Source organism: Mobula hypostoma, chromosome 11 (assembly GCF_963921235.1).
Source record: "Mobula hypostoma chromosome 11, sMobHyp1.1, whole genome shotgun sequence".
NCBI lineage: Eukaryota > Metazoa > Chordata > Chondrichthyes > Myliobatiformes > Myliobatidae > Mobula > Mobula hypostoma.
In genome coordinates this window covers 57,490,216-57,511,977 of record NC_086107.1, presented here as the reverse complement: position 1 = coordinate 57,511,977, position 21,762 = coordinate 57,490,216, and the positions used below count along the sequence as shown (strand labels likewise).

Genomic DNA, 21,762 nt, shown 5'->3' with positions numbered 1-21,762 from the left:
TGTTGAAATATTTGAACACTTTTGTACTCCAGTCTGAACATACACAGGCGTGTTCAACCCTCTTCTTCCTGCCAGAAATCTGGGCATATTCCTACTTCCACAGGCATTTTTTCCTCACTGTTACACTCGTGGCATAGTGTGGAGAGGGTACTGGTGAGGCCTGGATGTCGTGGGGAAACCAAAGTGAGTGTTGCAGCCATTTGCCACTGAGGAGTGGGGCTCAAGGCTGCTTCCTAGGCAGCACAGTGAGCACAGGCTGGTTCTGAGGAAAGGCAGCGTTACTCTAAGTTCTGACAGAGTATTTACATCTTACTGTCTCATCATCTCCTCTTTGATATGATAGAAGCTTGAGCCCACCAATCAAATTGGCTGGGCAAGCTCAAAGGCCAAAAACCACCGCTGAGCTTGTTACCATAAAGAAGCCTCTGGCCTGGAGAGAGACTGTGCTGCTGAATAATCAGAGGCAAAGGTCATCAGTTTCCCTCATATCCAAAACATGGTGTTGGTGAGAGAGATGGTAGGATCTGGACAGTCTAACAATGGTCTGCCCTCACTGTCCCAAATGAGCCACAGTCCTGAATCCAACATCTCAATGCTCAATGGCCACCACGCTCACTATAGCCCACTCAACATCACCAACCCCTCCCCACACCCCACCATCTCCTTCCTCCAAAGGCAGCCTCCACATATTGGTTAATTGCTGGATTCACTCCAAGTTCCTAGCAGTCAGTTTCCAAGCACAGCAGCACCTGGATGCAGGGAGTGTGGAGGTTGCTCCAGTTTTCTGGCACAGCGACATTTTGAATTAGAAATGAACGGTCCATAATGGTCCATTTTAGTAGAAATTCTATTTGTCCTCTTATTCCTATTCCTCGCAACACATTCTGAGAGCTAAGTGAGGTACCAGTGTATCTGATCTCTTAACTCCTGCACAATTGATAAACTGTAAAACTGTTCTCTAAGCGTATGAAGGCTAGGGTATTGCAAGTCAAGATCGCCAACACAGAAACATTATGGTTGAGAACCATACTCACACACACATGTACACATCAGCATCATTTGTCTGATGAATAACGTAAAACTATGATTATAAAATAGTCAACAAGACTGTTTCTGTCACTTTGGTCCACGGCTGGATCCCTGTCACTCATTCTTCTGCTTGTTGGGATAACTGTCTTTCACACAAGCTCAGGGCATGGTGCACAAACTGATACTGTTCACATGTCTGGATCATACCTCCCCTACAAAAGAATACATCGTCAATATCAACTGCAGTTCCTGTAAAACCGCAAAATATTTAAATTTATTTCAAACATCAAAGAAATCTGGAAATTCTATGGTAGCTAATAATGTTTGGTGCAAGAATCATGAAAATTAATACTAGGAGATTCAAGGATTATTGAATATCACAGTTTTCTACTGGAAACTTTCAAATGCACTCTCTGAACTCAACTGTTTTGCAATTCACTCTTACATTTGCCAAGGAATTGATTAAATTGCACAACCATTCTCCATCAACACATCTGACACTCTTCTTCCCATTTGGTGCATGAAAATATGAAGTTGTAAATATTTGATGTCGTGGCATATTATCCCATTACTTCGGCAAAATGGACAAATCTATTTGAAGGGAATTTACCACTAAAATTCCAAAAATTGAAATTAATATGGAGATATAAGAAACATCAGCTGATGAAAACAGGATCAACACAAAATGTGCTAGAGGAACTGGGCATGCAGTTACAGCAGGTGGTGAAAAAGGCGAATGGTATTCTGGCATTCATAGCAAGAGGTTTCAAGTACAGGAGCAGGGAGGTACTACTGCAGTTGTACAAGGCCTTGGTGAGAGCACACCTGGAGTATTGTGTCCCCTAATCTGAGGAAAGACATTCTTGCCATACAGGGAGTACAAAGAAGGTTCACCAGATTGATTAAAGACTGGATTGACTAGGTTTATACTATACGTTGGTATTTAGAAGGTTGAGGGGGGATCTTATTGAAACGTATAAAATCCTAAAGGGATTGGACAGGCTAGATGCAGGAAAATTGTTCCCGATGTTGGGGGAAGTCCAGAACGAGGGGTCACAGTTTGAGGATAAAGGGGAAGCCTTTTAGGACCGAGATTAGGAAAAACTTCTTCACACAGAGAGTGGTGAATCTGTGGAATTCTCTGCCACAGGAAACAGTTGAGGCCAGTTCATTGGCTATATTTAAGAGGGAGTTAGATATGGCCCTTGTGGCTAAAGGGATCAGGGGGTGTGAAGGGAAGGCAGGTACAGAGTTCTGAGTTGGATGATCAGCCATGATCATACTGAATGGTGGTACAGGCTCGAAGGGCCGAATGGCCTACTTCTGCCCCTATTTTCTATGTTTCTATGTTTCTAAGTCAGACAGCATCTATGAAGGGAAATTGATTGTCAACTTTTCAGCTCGAGGTCCTTCAATCTAGACTGCTATGACTTAAATATCCTATTTATCCTATCTATGACATAATATCCAATTTAAGTCACAGATCTAGTTAAATTTCAGAATAGCACTAGATGGAGCTTGAATGATGGATGATGATTGCCAAAATCAATTGTTAAACTCATAAGTTGGAACCTGGAGAAGCAAATGAATGACTATGAAAAACTGAGGTTGGAGAGGAAGTAAATAAATGATGAGGAAAGGGTGGAAGTGTGATGGATATTCACTTCCTGGGCCAGTGGGCCTCTTGGTTTTGTTTGCCAAGCTCAGCTTTCTAAACACAGAAGCTGCCCCTTGTAAGATCAGTTAAACTTTCAACTATATGCTTTGTTTAGCTTCTGGTTGTAAATAGGAGTCAGTCTTCAGTTCTTAAAATGTAAATGGCAAGCAGTAATTAGCTTGAAGTTAAAAACACAACTTTGCAAATGAAGCAATATCTGTGGTGCAGACTGCCAGCTCGCAACATCTGTCTTATTGCTCAAGAGGTGCAGTGTAGGATAATGGGTTATTTGATTTAGCTTGTTTCAAACAAACAAATTGACTAATTTGCTTAGTTCAAGGAAGCTTGCAGACGGATGGATAGTATCATTTAGTACATCAATAACTTGTAGCTTATAGATGGAGGTTTATGTACTGAGAGAAGTTAGCTTAACAGCATTAATTGTGGATAGCTAGGAACTGTGTCTCCAAGAGTCTTTTAGACCTTTTGCATAAAATGGGTATCTGAAGAAATATCAAATATGTATGAAGTCACCCACGTGGCAAAGAAACTGAATAAATGTAAAGAGCAGTTCAGGCTTATGAGGTATGGGGTAAATAACATCAAGAAAAATGAAGGAAGCACGGGGTGGACTGGAGTCCACTCCTCTGGCTTCAATTTCTGCAACAGATATTTTGTTTGTCTGTATCATTGATGTGTCTTTTGAGTTCATAGGAATGCTACCTGTGTTTTGGAAATCCTTTGTGTTTTGGAAATGGTTTGTAATTTGGAAATGTTTAAGATAAAATTCCTCTGCGAAATTTAAATGTGTTTTAAGAATATTCTTTGGATTTAAACATGTATCACTGAAAATAGATGTACTGTGTTTTAAACTACTTTGTTAGCTAGGGAGGGGGGCATCCACCGATCAAATAATGGTTGCTATCAGCCTAACTCGCCATGAAGAATAAACAGGGAAGTTAAAAAGCTTTTGAAGGTTGGGTAGTTATAGTATAATTTCCCTTTACAATCATAAAGTCATAGAGGTACAGCACAGAAACTGGCCCTTCAGTCCATCTAGTCCATGCTGAAACCAGTTAGACTGCCTACTCCCATCGACCTGCACCAGGACCATAGTCCTCCACATTGCAACTACCCATATACCTATCCAAACTTATGTTAAACATTGAAATCGAGCTCACATGCACCACTTGTACTGGTGTCTCATTCCACACTCTCATGACCCTCTGAGTGAAGAAGTTTCTCCTTATGTCCCCCTTAAATTTCTTACCTTTCACTCTTAACTGATATCCTCAGGTTGTAGTCCCACCCAACCTCAGTGGAAAAAAGCCTGTTTGCATTTACCCTTTCTATACCCCCCATAATTATGTATACTCTATCAAATCACCTTTCAATCTTCTACATTCTAAAGAATACAGTCTGAACCTAATCAATCTTTCCTTATAGCTTAGGTCCTCCAGTCCTGGCAATGTACTTGTAAAATTTCATTTTTGAATTCCTCCCACTTATCAAGTACACCTTTGCCAGAAAACAGCATGTCCCAATCCAATTTAGAATCTCAACCCATGGACCAGACCTATTTTTTTGTATATTTACTTTGAAATTAATGGCATTGTGATCACTGGATGCAAAGTGTTTCCCTACACAAACTTCTGTCACCTGCCCTGTCTCAATCCCTAATAACAGATTCAGTATTGCATGCTCTCTCATTGGAACTTCTACGTACTGATTAAGGAGACGTTCCTGAACACATTTGACAAATTCTTTCCCATTTAGTCCATTTAAATTATGGGATTCTCAGTCAATATGTGGAAAGTTAAAATCACCTACTACAGCAACCTTGTCATTTCCTACAACAATTTGCAATCTGTTGATCTGTTTACAAATTTGTTCCTCTAAACCCTAGGGCTATTGGATGGTCTGTAATATAGCCCCATTGACGTAGTCATACTTTTCTCATTTCTCAGTTCCACCCATAGTACCTCACTAGTTGAGTTCTCCAGTCTGATCTGACTGAGCACTGCCGTGACATTTTCCCTGGCCAGTAATGCCACCCCTCCTCCTTTAATCCCTCCTGCTCTGTAATGTCTAAAACAATGGAAGATTGAGCTGTCAGTCCTGCCCTCCTGCAACCAAATCTGATTACTGACTACAACACTTGGAGTATTGTGTCCAGTTCTGGTCACCTCACTGTAGGAAGGATGTGGAAGCATTGGAAAGGGTACAGAGGAGATTTACCAGGATCCACATCTTTTGGTTTTTTCTCATAATACATTTGTGCTCAGAATATGTGCATGCATGACCCCTGCTGTATTCATTTATGACCAAGGAAAGTAATCATATATTTATGGTGATCTTGTTGGCTTCTGGATTACCCTCCTCCCTAAAAATACAAAGTTTAGCTGGCAAAGGATTTTTATATCCCTTTCAGATCATTTTCAAATTATTTGTGAACACATTCAGAAATATTCTTATTCCAAGCAGTTATAATACAAGTTCTCAATCAGACTAAAAGCATTGTACAGAATAATTACTATTGTATTCTTCAATGAACAAATCACACTGCTCTTCTTATCATTTCTTTGTCAAAAAGCAAATTGTGTTTAACTAGTTTGCTGGAGTTGATACTGTTAACAAGGTCAGTGCAGTTAAAGTGTATATGGACTTTTGATAAAGTGTAATATGATAGGTTCCCAGCAGGGTTGAAGGCCATGGACTAAAAGAGGCAATATAGATAAGAAATTGGCCTGGGGACAGAAAACAGAGTCAAGGTGAACAGTTAATCACAAACATGAGAAAGCCTGCAGATGCTGGAAATCTAAAGCGGCACACACAAGACGCTGGAGGAGCTCAGCATGTCAGGTGGTATCTATGGAAATGAATAAACAGTTGACATTTCAGGCCAAGACCCTTCTTTAGAACTGTAGAGGAAGGAGGGAAGCAATAGAATAAAAAGGTGGGGGAAGGGGAGGAAGTTAGCTAGAAAGTGATAGGTGAAGCCAGGTGGGTAGGAAGGATAAAGGGCTGGAGAAGAAGGAATCTGATAGGAGAAGAGGTGGACCATAGAAGAAAGGGCAGGGGGAGGGGACCCAAGGGGAGGTGATTGCCAGGTGAGAAGAGATAAGAGGCCAGAGTGGGGAATAGAAGAAGAGGGGAGAGGGAAGGAATATTTTTATGCAGACGGAAAGAAAATCGATATTCATGCCATCAGGTTGGAAGCTACTCAGACAGAATATAAGGTGTTTCTCCTCCACACTGAAGGTGACCTCATTGTGGCACAAGAGGAGTCTATGGGCTGACATGTCGGAACAGGAATAGAAATTGGAATTAAAATGTTTGGCCACCAGGACGTTCCGCTTTTGGTGGATGGAGCAGAGGTGCTCAATGAAGCAGTCCCCCAATTAGCGACAGGTCTCACCAGTGGAGGGAAGGCCTCATCGGTCATACCAGACACAATAGACAATCCCTGCAGATTTACAGGTGAAGCATTGCCTCACCTGGAAGGACTGTTTGGGGTCCTGAATGGAGATGAATTGGCAAGTGTAGTATCACTTTGTCTGCTTGCAGGGATAAGGGTCACGAGGGAGATTAGTGGGGCGGGACAAAAGGACAAGGGAATCATGGAGGGCGCAAACACTGTGGAAAGCGGGGGGTTCTGGAAATGGAGAAGGTGAGTGTGAGGGCAACATCAATGCTGGAGGAAGGAAAAGCGTGTTCATTGAAGAAGGGGGGGGATATCTTTGATGTCCTGGAAATGTAAACTGCATCCTGGGAACAGATGTGGTGGAGATGAAGGAAAAAGGGAAAAATCTCCCTTTTGGAAGTAACAAAAGGGAATAGCATTTTTACAGGAGACAGGGTGGGATGGGGTATTGCCAAGGCCCTCCCCCATTCTTTCTCCCTTGGCCTCCCGTCCGTCCCATGATCCTCTCATATCCCTTTTGCCAATCAACTTTCCAGCTCTCAGTTCCATCCCTTCCCCCTCCTGTCTTCTCCTATCATTTTGGATCTCCCCCTTCCCCTCCCACTTTCAAATCTCTTACTATCTCTTCTTTCAGTTAGTCCTGACGAAGGGTCTCGGCCCGAAATGTCGACTGTACCTCTTCCTATAGATGCAGCTTGGTCTGCTGCATTCACCAGCAATTTTTATGTGTGTTGCTTGAAATTCCAGCATCGCAGATTTCCTCGTGTTTGTGTTTTTAAACTATGGGAATCAGGTTTATAAAAGATGTCGGTTGACAGTTTGTCTCCAGAGATGGAGGCAGACAGATCGAGGAAGGAGAAGGAGATATCAGAAATGGACCAAGTGAGTTTAAGGGTAGGGTAGAAGGCAGAGGCAAAATTGATGTAATTTACGAGCTCTGTCTGGGTGCACGAAGCAGCACCAATGGAGTCATCAATGCAGCGGAGGACGATTTGGGGAGCATTACTAGGGTTGTTGTTTTTCAAATTAAAGTCACTGCTGTTCTCAAGAAAGCATTGCTGGGAGGACTGTTTTTCATGATATGTATTAATAACTTAAATTTGGTTGCATAGAAATAAGTTTCAAAATGTGAAGGCAACATAAAACATTGAAAATTTGTGAACAATGAAGAGTATAATGTTGGCATTAGGTGAATGTACCGAAAATGAAATTTAACACAGAAAATTGGTGGTATATTTTGGTAGGAAGACGTGAAGGAAGGCAAAGTAAGTATAATAGTGCAGGAACAGAGACACCAATGGGTAAAAGTGCATTTACCTTGAAGATGGCAGGACAGGTTGCTAACCTGATTAATGTAGAATACAATAAGATTTCATAGTGTTGGCGTGAGGACAAGTGGTTAAGGCGTTGGTCTAGTGATCTGAATGTCGCTAGTTCGAGCTTCAGCTGAGGCAGCATGTTGTGTCCTTGAGCAAGGAACAACCACACATTGCTCTGCGACGGCACCAGTGCCAAGCTGTATCGGCCCTAGTGCCCTTCCCTTGGACAACATTGGTGGCGAGGAGAGGGGAGACTTGTGGCATGAGCAACTGCCAGTCTTCCATACAACCCTGCCCAGGCCTGTGCCCTGGAAACCTTCCAAGGTGCAAATCCATGGTCTCACGAGACTAACGGATGCCTATATAGAAGATTTCATAAAATGCTTACTGGCCAAAATTTGATCCAATTCTTTAGAGCAAAGAAAGTTAGGATGTGAAGTGTTCGAAATAAAAAAATAATTCCAGAGGACAAAAAGAAACTGTTTCTAAAGAACACAGGTTTAAAGTGGAAATATAGATATAAAGAACTAAAGGCAACATATGGAAATACTTTATACAAAACAATACAGCGCAAATGGTTAGCATTTGAAAAGGACTGCAGAGAGGTTGTTGGAGGGTGATTTGTTCATAGGTCTCAAAGGGAAATTGGATAAGAATGAAAAAGAAGTAGTGAGATGTGGATAATTGACTCTTAGTTTAGCCATCATTTAATCCAATACTTGTAATAGTAGTTACTCTCCATCTTATTTTCAAACTGTTTGAACAGGCATAGTGCCAAAGCCATTAGATGAATTATGTTGAGGCATGATAAGAATTTCTACAAAATAAATTCATTAATCAATGGTATTTTGTACTTGCAGTCTTTGCTTATGTTCAACAAAATTTTTGCAGTGCGTTGATGAATACAATGAGGCATTTATACATTTGTTTTATTCTGTATGCACCATTATTGCAAATCTTTTTTCATATTCTGTTTTATCTTCCAAAACTTTTAATGCCTACAATTATCTTTCACAATTACCTGTCTATCCTGAGCTGACAAGTTGTCCTCAGTACATCAACCATGCCAGCATACTTGAGCTCTCGGTAACAGATGCTGGTGGCAATGAAACAACCTGTTCTCCCTATGCCCGCACTGAAAAACAAAAACAAGTAAACCAAATAAAGAGCTTATTCCATATCAATTGATGGCACTCTAGATTTTGCACTGCTAAGACAACAAGTATGTGAAGCAAAATGAAGAATTTGTTAAGAGCATCTGTTTTTATAGGCATCTCACTAAGGTAATCATTCTAGAGCTTGCTTTAATGACAGAGAAGTACGGCGAAGAACCATGTCAACCAAATCTTAGATTACCACGAAAAAAGGAAGAATAAGCAAATCAAGAAGCCAAAATTAAATGACTTCACATGTTAATGTTTAAATCTCCCAGGTGAAGGTGTTGGAATTCTAAGAACGAAGTTCATGGGAAAGATTAGGTCTGGAAAAATACAGTGAGGTTCCACCTCTGAAATCGTATAAATATTTTCATTCTACCTGCAGTGGACTATAACTGGTCCACTGTTGTCCTTCTTTGCTTGCATTCTGGCTTCTTCCACTTCTTGCACTAGTTGTAAAAGTGGTCGAGCATTGTCTGGTGTCTTCTGATCTGGCCAGGATGTGTACCAGTAGTGCTTTAAATGTCGTTCCTCAAAACCATCCTAAAACCAAAAAAAAGTTTGAAAACTATTGTTTGGAAAAAGTTAGCCTGTCAGCCTATGGGGTGTGATAATTAAATTTCGTTATGTTAAATGGTTATAGGATTAAATCCATAATTAGGGATATATTTGTACATGAGAGAGTGTATGTAAATTATAGCAGCAGAAAGAAGAATAATTTATAGAAATTCTGAAAGGAATGCACCATATAATTATTCAAGTGAGAGGTGAATGTTCTGCACAAAAATTAATTTTGTGTTTATTTATGTTTTTTTTAATTTATGGTATAAAATTCTACAAATTTCCCTATTAATTTGTTATTTGCCAGAAAGAAAGTTGTATTCAACTTTATTCCCTGATTTCTTTGAATATGATTAACCATATTCTTCATTCTATGAAAACTATTTCACTTCATTCCTTTCCCAGTGTATAAAAATAACTTCAATTTAGAATTTTGTATAGAAAACTGTTATCATGAAGAGGCACTAGTTGTTTAGATTCAAGGAATGTGGATTTGGTTGTGTTTATACTGGGGGATATACAGGTCCATGACTACAACACATCGGTTAAAACTAGCAGTCATTTTTAGTTGTGTGGTTGACACAGCCAGTCATCATGGTAGAGCAGCAGGTAAAGCTACTGCCTCACAGTTCTAGCAGTCTGGATTAGTCTCTTGTGTTGTCGGTGTAGAGTTTGCACATTGTCCATGTCATTGTATGTGTTTCTCTGGGTGCTCTGGTGTACTCTCACATCCCGAAATTGTACTATTTGGTAGGTCAATTGGGACATAACAAATAATTTCTAGTGTAGGCAGACAGTAGAAAAAGCAGAGTAGAATTGAAGGGCATGAGAGGGAGAAGAGATTATAGGGTAATAAGGTGGGAATGGGGTTTTTCTGAGGGCTGGCAAAGATTTGGTGGACTGAATGGCCTCCTTTTATGCTGTGGGGAAATGTACAATAAGTATAGATCACCACTTGGAGTAGGATGAATGTCAACATCCTAAAAGAGTACAGCAAATTTGTGCCACAAACCCACTGCATCTTCTATCGTAATTTGCTGAAGGACTGATAATCTGAACTGCTGTAACACTCTTAAAAGCTCCTAGAGCCTGGACTAGAGCCATGACAGAAGTTTAAGCTTCTCCTGCAGTGCACAGATATTGGTGGCTACCGCTTTTGCAGCAATCATCTTTGATTGGGTCCCTTGATTATCCAGAAATAACAATCAGTGTTCATGTGTCAATAAGACACTCATGTCCTCTGTCCCTGACCATGGCTTTGGTTTCAACAGGGAATACGGGGATAATCGTGGACAGTTAAAAAAAAGTCAAATTCACTTTGACTTTGCATTGACTTCTCTGGAAAGAAAAATTGGTTTGATATGCACCACTGCTTTGATGTCTCTGAAATTGAGGATGGCCCTATTGTGTCTGCCTCCTCAGAAATTGTGCACAGGAGTGAAGAAAATTAAGAATGACAGAAGAACATCAGACACATTAGGTTCTTCCTTTTTTTCTGGATCTCAATCTTCTAATCAATTTGGTCAATCTGTAGTATCCGTTCAAGTGTGTTTCCCTATTTACTTAGTTATCCTTTAGTTCCAAGGTTGTCAAGCTGAGGGGTGGTAGTGGGGACAAGCTCCCACTACCTAAAAGTGCTCCTCACGGCATGCACCTCAAATAACCTCTGACAACCTAGTCCAACTCCTGGCCTTCTCGTGTGGCTTAGCCTCTAAGCCCGGTGGAACTGTTTCTACTGACAGGAGAAGGGGCGAAGGCAGGTCCTGGTGCCTTAAAACCAGTGCTTTGGGTAGATGGAGCTCGTCAGCCTGGGAAGGCAGTCCATCTAAGAGAGGGAAAACTCTGATTTCAAACCTCTGCTGCCTTGTGGCCATACCCACTCATGGGAAAAGCTTTGGGGATAAACCCTGAGGACAAATCCGGAGCCGGAGTCCCTAAGTCCGACGTTGCCTTCAACCTCATTCTGGCAACTCCTGCAACAATACTGGTGCCAAGCTGTATCGGCCCTTGCCCTTCCTTAGGACAACATCTGTGTCGTGGAGAGGGGAGATTTGCTGCATGGGCAACTGCCGGTCTTCCATACAACCTTGCCCAGGCCTGCGCCCTGGAGAGGACAGTCCAGCGTCACCTCACTGCAATAACAGACGCTGCTCTACCAACACAGACTGAAGCAAGACTTTCCAGGAGCAGATCCATGGTCTCGCGAGACTAAAGGATGCCACACCTTTACAAATGCATCAACTGAAATCAAAGTTCAAAGTAAGTTTATTATCAGAGTACTTACATGTCAGCATATACATCCCTGAAATTCATTTTCTTGTGGACATACTCAATAAATTCGTGAACTCATAATCGAATCAATGAAAAACTGCACCCAGCAGGGTGGAAAATCAATGTGCAAAAGACAACAAACTGTGAAACTACAAAAGAAAAATAGGAAATAATAATAATAAGTAAGCAATTGGTATCAAGACTATGAGATAAAGAATCCTTCAAAGTGAGTCCATTCATTGTGGGAACAGTTCAGTGGCGAAGTAAGTGAAGCTGTGTGAAGTTACCCCCTCTGGTTCAAGAGCTGATGGTTGAGGGGTAATAACTGCTCATGCGCCTGACGGTATGGATCCTGTAGCTCCTGTACCTCGCTCCTGATGGCAGCACTGAGAAAGAAGCTTGGCATGGGTGTTGGGTGGGTGGTGGTCCCTGATGATGGATGCTGCTTTTCTGTGACAACTACTTCATGTAGGTGTGTTCAATGGTGGGGAGGGCTTCACCTGTGACGGACTGGGCTGTATCCACTACTTACTTTTTGAAGAATTTTCTGCTGCGATGCTACCAATCAATAACTCCTCTATAGAAGTTTGTCAACGTTCTAAATGTCATGCCAAGTTTTCTTTTTAGTTTTGATTTCCTCCAACGTGTGAGCTCTTCAACAGCGTATCTGCTGTCTGAAATAATCCTAATAATTTATTTCGGAATTTTCAAAACTCCTGTTTGACCACCTACAATTATTTTTAGTTTCCTTCTACATTGTTTATATTTTTATGTCTTTCATACTTGGAGCCATCTACAGTATATGGCATTGTGCGACAGGGCATATTGCACAATGAAAGGGCATTGGAAATATTGTTAATGCCGTAAAAGAGATGGAAAATTATAATATTAATGGAATGAATAAATAATATTCTTCAACCATAGTTGATCCAACAATAAAGGTAGAGATCAAATTCTAATAGCCAACATTCTCTCACCTTCAGGGTGATGTTTCTCAAACTGTAATCATCTGCATGTAGGACGTTGTTGACAATGACTTCGATTCCTTGATAATTGGCTTGATACTCAGGCCAATACACTGTACATTTCTGAAATAATGGAACAGAGGAATGCATTTGAAAGAGAGCCGTTGAGGACAAACCAGCATTCTGATCTGTTATGTAGCTGCTGCTTCCTGTTGATTTCATCTCCAGACTGACTGACACTCCTCAGCTGAGTTACAGGAGTTCAGCCTCCTGGATTTTATTTTGCTAAATCCATCAAGTATGTTGTGTTTTGCTTCCTATCAGAAAGACTGCCTACACAATTAAAAATTGAGATTGTAGTTCAGTAGAGAAAAGAACAGTACTGCTCTTCGGTAAGTAGGGTGTCTGCTGTGCCACTGGGTATGCTGACTATGAGGAGTCAATCCTTAATTTAATTAGAGTTAACCATCCTGGAAAAAACTGATAGTATGGAAAATGTGGGGCAGGTGCGAATAAGATGCTCGCACTCACTGAGTAAACTAACAGATGTATAATGCTTGTGCTTAAAAGTGCTGGAAGGCATGAAAGTAAAAACATTTTCTGATTAATACAAATTGTCTTGTCTGGTAATTTTCTTCAGTTTTACAGAATCAATCTGGTGCCAGCTATCGCAGTACCTCATTCTTCTCTTCCAGGTTTGTGATCATGACAACAATGGTTGACCTTTCCTGCCAAATCATTGTCCAGAAATCCGACACGGTGTTCACAATTGGTCCCTGAGTAGCAATGTACACCTTTTCCTCCCCTCCATAGCCCTGTAAACGAAAAACAATGTCAATTTAATAGTTGTATTAATGGAAAGAAATACCATAACACAGTACAGTCTGCAATTCTCCTGTCGTTATACAGAGTAGAATGTACTGTAGCGGTTCAATTAGTCATAAGGAAGGGTGCAAGAAAACTAAGCTGTCAAATCTGTACTTAGTTCCTGCAGAGTCCAGAGAAGCAGACAATGAGTTCGCCATCCAAAGGACATTCTACGTAGACTCATGAAATAGAACAACTTGTTCCGATGAATTATTAATTTCTCACTGTCAGGTTTTGTACTTGACCCTGCAAAATTCTGTAAGATTGTTAATGCAACTCCCGCATTGATTATGCGTTAAGCAGTGGATTGAATGCACACAAGGATTGGCCAAGGGCACTTCAGTGTTTTACAGTACTTGTGGATACATCACTCAAAATAAATCAGGAATGGCAGTGTTGTATTTTAAACATTTATAGCAAGTAAAGGACAACTGGCTCACAATTATACATCAAACAGTATTCTAGGCTGGGATGTGGAAGATGGTGATGGAACAAACTGACACAGATGAAGAAGTGAATGGAGATGCCTGAGAAGGACAGAATTGCTTTTTGTTTTAAATTGTTGTCCACATCCTCACCCACTTTGCATGATGACTGAGGTGAGCCTGAAGTTGGATAAAAAAAAGTTTTGTATTCCAATGGGTCCTGTCACCTTAACACCAGATGCGGGCATTGGAACACATTAGACTCATCATGTACATTTCATCTTGGGTATCCTAGTGTAGTGGTTCCCAGTGCCAGATTTTGTAGGAGCCACAAGTAAAAACAAAAAACTGGGAGTCACAGGAGTTTCTGAATGGACCATGATATGTTCACTGTTTTGATGAAATATTACTAAAATCCTGTCTGTAAGTTAAAAGAAAGTGAATATATGTAATTTAATTGGAATGCTGAATGAAATAAATGGGAAAGCATGCTAGCTGATGCAAGTGAAGCAGCCAAACAGCTTAGTCGGTGTGTGTTGGGGGAGGGGTTGTGCAGCAAGTCAGTTGTTGTCTCTGTTGATGCTTGACCCATGTACAAACCAGTATTCACACCCTGCAGGGCGGCCTGCTGAACTCTGCTGAACATCCATCCCCAAATCACTGAATATACAGTGAGCAGGCAGGCTTGACCCAGCAGGTTACCTTGCAACGTGCTCCACCGGCTAGTGATTATGATTACTTAGTTATAGATAATTACATGTTAATGGGGAACCTTCCACATCTAATTCCAACTGATAGACTGTCAGAAGTTGCCAGGTTTTCCATCAAAACCCTCATCAAAAGGGGATTAATATGGAGAGCCTGGCATGGCCTGTGTTGTAGTAATCCAATTAAAACAGTATGAATATCATGAACAAGCTGAAGGCTGGATGGGGCTCTCTGCAGCAAGGCCAGTCAGCGAGGATGCAGCAGGAGGCTGGTTCTGTTTTGCCTTCTACTGACCCATGTGTGTTATGAAGGCTTAACTTACTGCGGTGCCAGAAACAGCTAAACTGCAGAGAAGCAAGAACAAGTGAAGTTTAGCACTGCATCACTATCTACCACTACAACTTCTATTAAATCCCTGATACCTAATCATATTTTGAAAGGGTTTAATGCGCTTTTCTTGGTGAGTGAATACTTCTTATCGCCACATAGAATTTGCATATATGATAGCAGTTTTAAAAAATTGCCTAAAAATTAAATTATTTCTAAAAAATAGTGCGTAAAAAGCTAGTTTTATTTTTATATGTATATTCAGTGCCAATATTTCTTCACATGAGATTATACTTATTATAATTCTTCGACATTTACTCATTTTCTATAGAGCCTACGCACACAATTGCATTGTTGGTATTGTTTATATATACAAAATCACTTGCATACATACAAACATTTGTATATATACACACATCAGAATCAGGTTTATTATCACTGGCATGTGTCATGACATTTGTTAACTTAGCAGCAGCAGGTCCATGTAATACATGGTAACATAGAAAGAAAAATAAACAAATTACAGTAGGTGTGTATATGTGTATACTGAATAGATTAAAAACAGTGCAAAAACAGAAATACTATATATTTAAAAAAGTGAGGTAGTGCTCATGGATTCAATATCCATTTCGGAATCAGATGGCAGAGGGGAAGAAGCTGTTCCTGAATCGTTGAGTGTGTCCCTTCAGACTTCTATACCTCCTTCCTGACGGTAACATCGAGAAGAGGACATGTCCTGGGTGATTGGGGTCCTTAATAATAGACGTCGTCTTTCTGAGGCACCACTCCGTGAAGATGTCTTAGATACTACAGCGGCTGGTACCCAAGATGGAGCAGACTAACTTTACAACTTTCTGTAGCTTCTTTTGAGCCTGTGCAGCAGCTCCCCATACCTGACAGTGATGCTGCCTGTGGACACCCATAGACGTTTGAGTGTTTTAGTTGACAAGCAAAATCTCTTCAGACTCCTTATGAAATATAGCCACTGTCTTGCCTTCTTTATAGCTGCATTGCTATGTTGGGACCAGGTTAGATCCTCAGAGATCTTGACATCCAGGAACTTGAAATTGCTCACTCTTTCCACTTCTGATCCCTCTATGAGGATGGGTTCGTGTTCCCTTGTCTTACCTTCCTGAAGTCCACAATCAGCTTTTTTGTCTTACTGACGTTGAATGCAAGGCTGGTGCTGTGACACCACTCAACTAGATGATATGTTTCGCTCCTGTACACCTGCTCATCTCCATCTGAGATTCTAGCAACAATGGTTGTATCACCAGCAAACTTTGAACTATACCTAGCCACACCATCATGGGTATAGAAGGAATAGAGCAGTGGGCTAAGCACATACCCATGAGGTGCGCCAGTGTTGATCGTCATCAAGGAGGAGATATTATCACTAATCCACACAGATTGTGGTCTTCTGATTAGGAAATCAAGGATCCAATTGGCGAGGGAGGTACATAGACCCAGGTTCTCTAACTTATTCATCAAGACTGTGGGGACGATGGTGTTAAACGCTGAGCTGTAGTCAACAAACGGCATCCTGACATAGGTATTTGTATTGTCCAAAAGAGATATGGCCTTGTAAAGAGCCATTGAGATTACGTCTGCTTTAGACCTCTTGTGGTGATAGACAAATTGCAGTGGGTCCAGGTCCTTGCTGAAGCAGGAATTCATTCTAGCAAAGACCAACCTCTCAAAGCATTTCTTCATGGTAGATGTGAGTGCTACTGAACAATGGTCATTAAGGCAGCTCACACTACTCTTCTTAGACACAGATATAATTGTTGCCTTTTTGAAGCCGGTGGGAACTTCCAAACATAGTAATGAGACGTTGAAAATGTCCTTGAATACTCCCGCCAGTTGGCTGGCAGAAGTTTTCAGAGCCTTAGCAGGTATTCCATCACAGACTGCCGCCTTGCAAGAGTTCATCCGCCCTAAAGACAGCCGAATATCGGCCTCTGAGACAGAGATCATAGGGTCACCAGGTGCAGCAAGGATCTTCAGAGATGTAGTTATGTTCTCCCTTTCAAAATGTGTGTATATATATATATATAAAACACACACACACACACACACATATATACAAATACGTATATATATATACACATGTACATAGGTATATTTTGTTTTCATTTTTTATGTAAGATTACTGCGGCAAAGAAAAATATCAGCAATATCCCATTGAGTTGTGATGTAACAGCTAAAGCAAAATTTAAACACAGCAAGCAAAATTCCTGTATAACTAGAGATATGCAAAATAAGTTTCCACAGCTCTTGGAGAGAGCAAAGTTGTTATTAATTTCCCAATTATCTAATTGAATATGATCTTAGTCAAGCTCCTCACTTGCTATTAAAAGCTTGTAACTATCTTGATGCTGTGAGAAGAGGCGATCTTCAATTATCTTTAACCAAGTTAAACCGGACATTCAAAAACTCGTTAGCTTGCATTAATCACAAGGTACTCACTAAGTACTGGAAGTAACAATATTAAGCAGTTTTTCATTGCAGGTTGGAAGAATATTATATATATTATAAATAAAGTATCCTATTCAGAGCCTTGAAATAGTTTTATTTTTAATATACAACTGTAACATTATATTTAACACATATTACCTATATCCTGTTAAAAGATAAATGTTGACTGTAGATGGGAATAATTAGCACAGTTGACCAAAAGAAAACTTTAGTATCTAACAGAGACTATGGAGGGTGGGGCTACAGAAGTAAATGATAGTCTCAAGTGGGCCACAAGCAGGAAAAGGTTGAGAACCATTGCCCTAGTGTAATCCTTGGCACTAACAATTCAGATTGTTAGCTCTTGTGAATTATACAATGCATAATTTCTACCCAGCAGATTTGCAGTCTTGATGTTGTGCATGGCCTTCAATTGTTTTCTTTTTAAATCTTTTTATTAAGTAAGTATACAAAAAAGGTAAGCCATATAAACATTAATACAATGTTAAAGTATAATAAAATTCCAAAAGATAACAATACCAAAAAGAAAATACTACAAACAATGTAATTTAAGCATAAGAAACCAAGATAACATAATAGTATACTAAATTTTATATATATCAATGGAAAAAAAAGAAAAAAACCCCCCCCAAAAAAACCCACCGTGCAGCTAACTAAAAGCAAAGCAAAGCAATGGGCTAACTTGAAACCAAACAGAGTTAAACTTAAAATCACATCCTCAATCCCGACCTCCATTATAACAGTGAAAAAAAAACAAGAAGGGTAAATATTACATTAAATGAAAATATCGAATAAAAGGTCCCCAAATCTGTTCAAATTTAAATGAAGAATCATAAAGGTTACTTCTAATTTTCTCCAGATTCAAACATAAAATCGTCTGAGAAAACCAAAAAAAGGTAGTTGGAGCATTAAGCTCTTTCCAATGTTGTAAAATACATCTTTTCGCCATTAAAGTAAGAAATGCAATCATTCTACGGGCTGAAGGGGAAAGATTACTAGAAATTTTAGGTAGTCCAAAGATAGCAGTAATAGGGTGAGGAGAGATATCTATATTTAATACCTTAGAAATAATATTGAAAATATCTCTCCAAAAAGTTTCCAAAGTAGGGCAAGACCAAAACATATGAGTTAAAGAGGCTATCTGCCCCGAACATCTATCACAGAAAGGATTAATATGCGAATAAAAACGCGCTAACTTATCTTTGGACATATGTGCTCTATGAACCACTTTAAATTGAATTAGGGAATGTTTAGCACAAATAGAGGAAGTATTAACTAATTGTAAAATCTGCCCCCAATCATCCACAGAAATGGTAAGCCCCAATTCCTGTTCCCAATCTACCCTAATCTTATCAAATGGAGCTTTCCTAAGTTTCATAATAATATTATAAATCATAGCCGATGCACCTTTCTGACATGGATTAAGGTTAATTATCGAATCTAAAATATATATAGGAGGAAGCATTGGAAAGGAAGAAAGTATAGTACTTAGGAAATTTCTAACTTGTAAATATCTAAAAAAATGTATTCTTGATAAGTTATATTTATTAGATAATTGTTCAAAAGACATAAGGGAACCATCTAAAAATAAATCCAAAAACCGTAAAATACCCTTAGTCTTCCAAGTTTGAAAAGCGCGATCCGTAAAAGAGGGAGGAAAAAATATGTTACCTAAAATAGGAATCGCTAACCCGAATTGATTAAGATCAAAAAATTTTCTGAATTGAAACCAAATGCGCAAAGCATATTTAACTATCGGGTTAGAGACCTGCTTAAGGCGTTTCGAATCAAAAGGAAGAGAGGAACCTAAAATAGAACCAAGTGTATAACCCTGAACAGATTGTAATTCCAATGCTACCCATTTAGGAATAGATAGTATGTCCCGGTCAAGTAACCAAAATTTCATATGTCGAATATTAATAGCCCAATAATAAAATCTAAAGTTAGGTAATGCTAAACCTCCATCTCTCTTAGCTTTCTGTAAATGTATTTTACCCAGTCTCAGATTCTTATTCTGCCAAATAAATGAAGAAATTTTAGAGTCAACTTTATCAAAAAAAGATTTAGGAACGAAAATTGGTAATGCCTGAAACACATATAAAAATTTTGGCAAAAAAAACATCTTAACTGCATTAATACGACCAATCAAAGTTAAATATAAGGGAAACCATTTAGATGAAAGTTGAGTAATATGGTCTATTAATGGTAAAAAGTTAGTCTTAAATAAATCTTTATGTTTACAAGTAATTTTAATCCCAAGATATGAAAAGTAATTATTAATCAATTTAAATGGAAATTTATAATATAAGGGAAGATGTTTATTAATCGGAAAAAGTTCACTCTTACTAAGATTTAATTTATAACCTGAGAAAAGACCAAATTGTGCTAATAACTCTAAAACAGCAGGAATGGATCTCTCAGGATTAGAAATATATAAAAGTAAATCATCAGCATAGAGTGATAATTTATGGGACTTTAATCCCCGAGTTATCCCAGTAATATTTGAAGATTCTCGAATAGCAATTGCAAGAGGTTCTAATGCAATATCAAATAATAGGGGACTAAGAGGACAGCCTTGTCGAGTACCACGAAAGAGAGGAAAAAAAGGTGAGTTTAAAGAGTTAGTACGAACCGAGGCTACAGGGGAGTGATATAACAGTTTAATCCAGGATATAAATTTCAAGCTAAAATTAAACATTTCAAGCACCTTAAATAAATAAGGCCATTCTACTCTATCAAAAGCTTTCTCGGCATCTAAAGAAATAACACACTCAGGAACATTTTGTGAGGGAGTATAAACGATATTTAACAATGTACGAATATTATAAAAAGAGTAACGACCTTTAATAAAACCCGTTTGGTCTTCCGAAATAATAGAAGGAAGTACTTTTTCTAGTCTATTTGCTAATAACTTAGAAAAAACTTTAGAATCAACATTTAATAAAGATATTGGTCTATAAGATGCACATTGAGCAGGGTCTTTATCCTTCTTTAGTATTAAAGAAATTGATGCTCTATTAAAAGATTCCGGAAGTTTACCAAGTTTCAAAGAAGCCTCAAAAACCTTATAGAGCCAAGGAATCAATAAAGAAGCAAAACATTTATAAAATTCAACGGTAAACCCATCAGGGCCAGGAGCTTTCCCCAGATTCATAGAAAAAATAACATTCTTAATCTCATCCATTGTAATGGAAGTATCTAATAAAGAAGACATATCCTGTGAAATCTGAGGGAAGTCTAACTTATCTAAAAAATCATTCATATATTTAGAATCTCGAGGAGACTCTGATTGATATAAAGAAGAATAAAAATCACAAAAGGTTTGATTAATCCCCACATGATCCAATATCAATCGATCATTTTGGTTATAAATCTGATTGATTTGAGATTTAACATAATTAGATTTCAATTGATTAGCCAGCAGCTTGCCAATTTTATCACTGTGAACATAAAAATCACTTCTTGTTTTCTTTAATTGGTTTACAATCGAGGACGAGAGTAGTAAACTGTGTTCCATTTGAAGTTCAGTTCTTTGTTTGTATAGCTCCTCAGAAGGAGCCATAACATATTTCTTATCAATTTCTTTAATCTTGTCCACAATTGCCATCTCCTCCTGCTTCTGTTTCTTCCTCAAAGCAACGGAATACGAAATAATCTGACCCCGAATATAGGCTTTAAAAGTGTCCCAAAGAGTGTTAACCGAAATATCTTCTGTATGGTTAATTGTAAAAAAAAGCTCAATCTGTTCATTCATAAAATTAACAAAGTCCGAGTCCTGAAGCAACAGCGAATTAAAACGCCATTGTCTATTGTTTGGTATATTGGCCATAATTTTAATAGAAAGCTTAAGTGGAGCATGATCCGAAATGGTTATAGAATCATAATCACATTTAATCACTGAAGGAATGAGACGAGAATCAATGAAAAAATAATCAATTCTTGAATAGGAATGATGAACATGTGAAAAGAAGGAAAAATCTTTTTCCTGAGGATGCAGAAAACGCCAAATGTCCGTCGACCCAGAATCAGAAAGGAAAAAATTAATCAAATTTGCAGATTTATTAGGTAAAGTCCGTAAAGGAGCCGAACGGTCCAAAGCTGGAGATAAACAGGTATTAAGATCTCCGCCCCAAATCAATGAAAACTCGTTCAAATTCGGAAACTGATCAAACAATGATTTATAAAATTCCGGACAATCCATATTAGGAGCATAAACATTAACCAAAACTACTTTTTTATTAAATAGTAAACCACTAACCAATAAAAATCTACCATTCGGATCAGAGATAATATCCTGTTGTATAAAAGTAACTGAGGAATCTATAAAAATAGAGACGCCTCGAATCTTAGCATTGGAGTTCGAATGAAATTGTTGTCCCTTCCAGAATTTGAAAAAACGTAGTCTGTCCCCCCTCCGTACATGGGTCTCTTGTAAAAATAAAATTTGTGCTTTAAGTCTCCGGAACACTTTAAAAACTTTTTTCCTTTTAATAGGATGATTAAGACCATTAGTATTCCAGGAGACAAAATTAATAATAGACTCCATAAATCCTAAAGTCAACCCACAACAAGGA

At 38.9% G+C, this 21,762-nt stretch overlaps 1 protein-coding gene across 2 annotated transcripts in view; it reads right to left on the bottom strand.

The window, feature by feature from the left end:
- Window positions 1-689: 689 nt before the first annotated feature.
- The window catches only part of ptpn5 (protein tyrosine phosphatase non-receptor type 5), a 189,819-nt gene continuing 168,746 nt past the window's right edge, over window positions 690-21,762 (bottom strand). For both annotated transcript variants that reach the window (XM_063063225.1, XM_063063224.1), the window contains exons 8-12: window positions 13,061-13,198; window positions 12,396-12,506; window positions 8,966-9,129; window positions 8,451-8,564; window positions 690-1,241 (exon numbers count right to left, since the gene is read on the bottom strand). In XM_063063225.1, coding sequence (XP_062919295.1) covers window positions 1,148-1,241; window positions 8,451-8,564; window positions 8,966-9,129; window positions 12,396-12,506; window positions 13,061-13,198 — 621 coding nt within the window. In that variant the 3' untranslated portion in view covers window positions 690-1,147. The remainder of the gene's footprint in view (window positions 1,242-8,450; window positions 8,565-8,965; window positions 9,130-12,395; window positions 12,507-13,060; window positions 13,199-21,762) is intronic.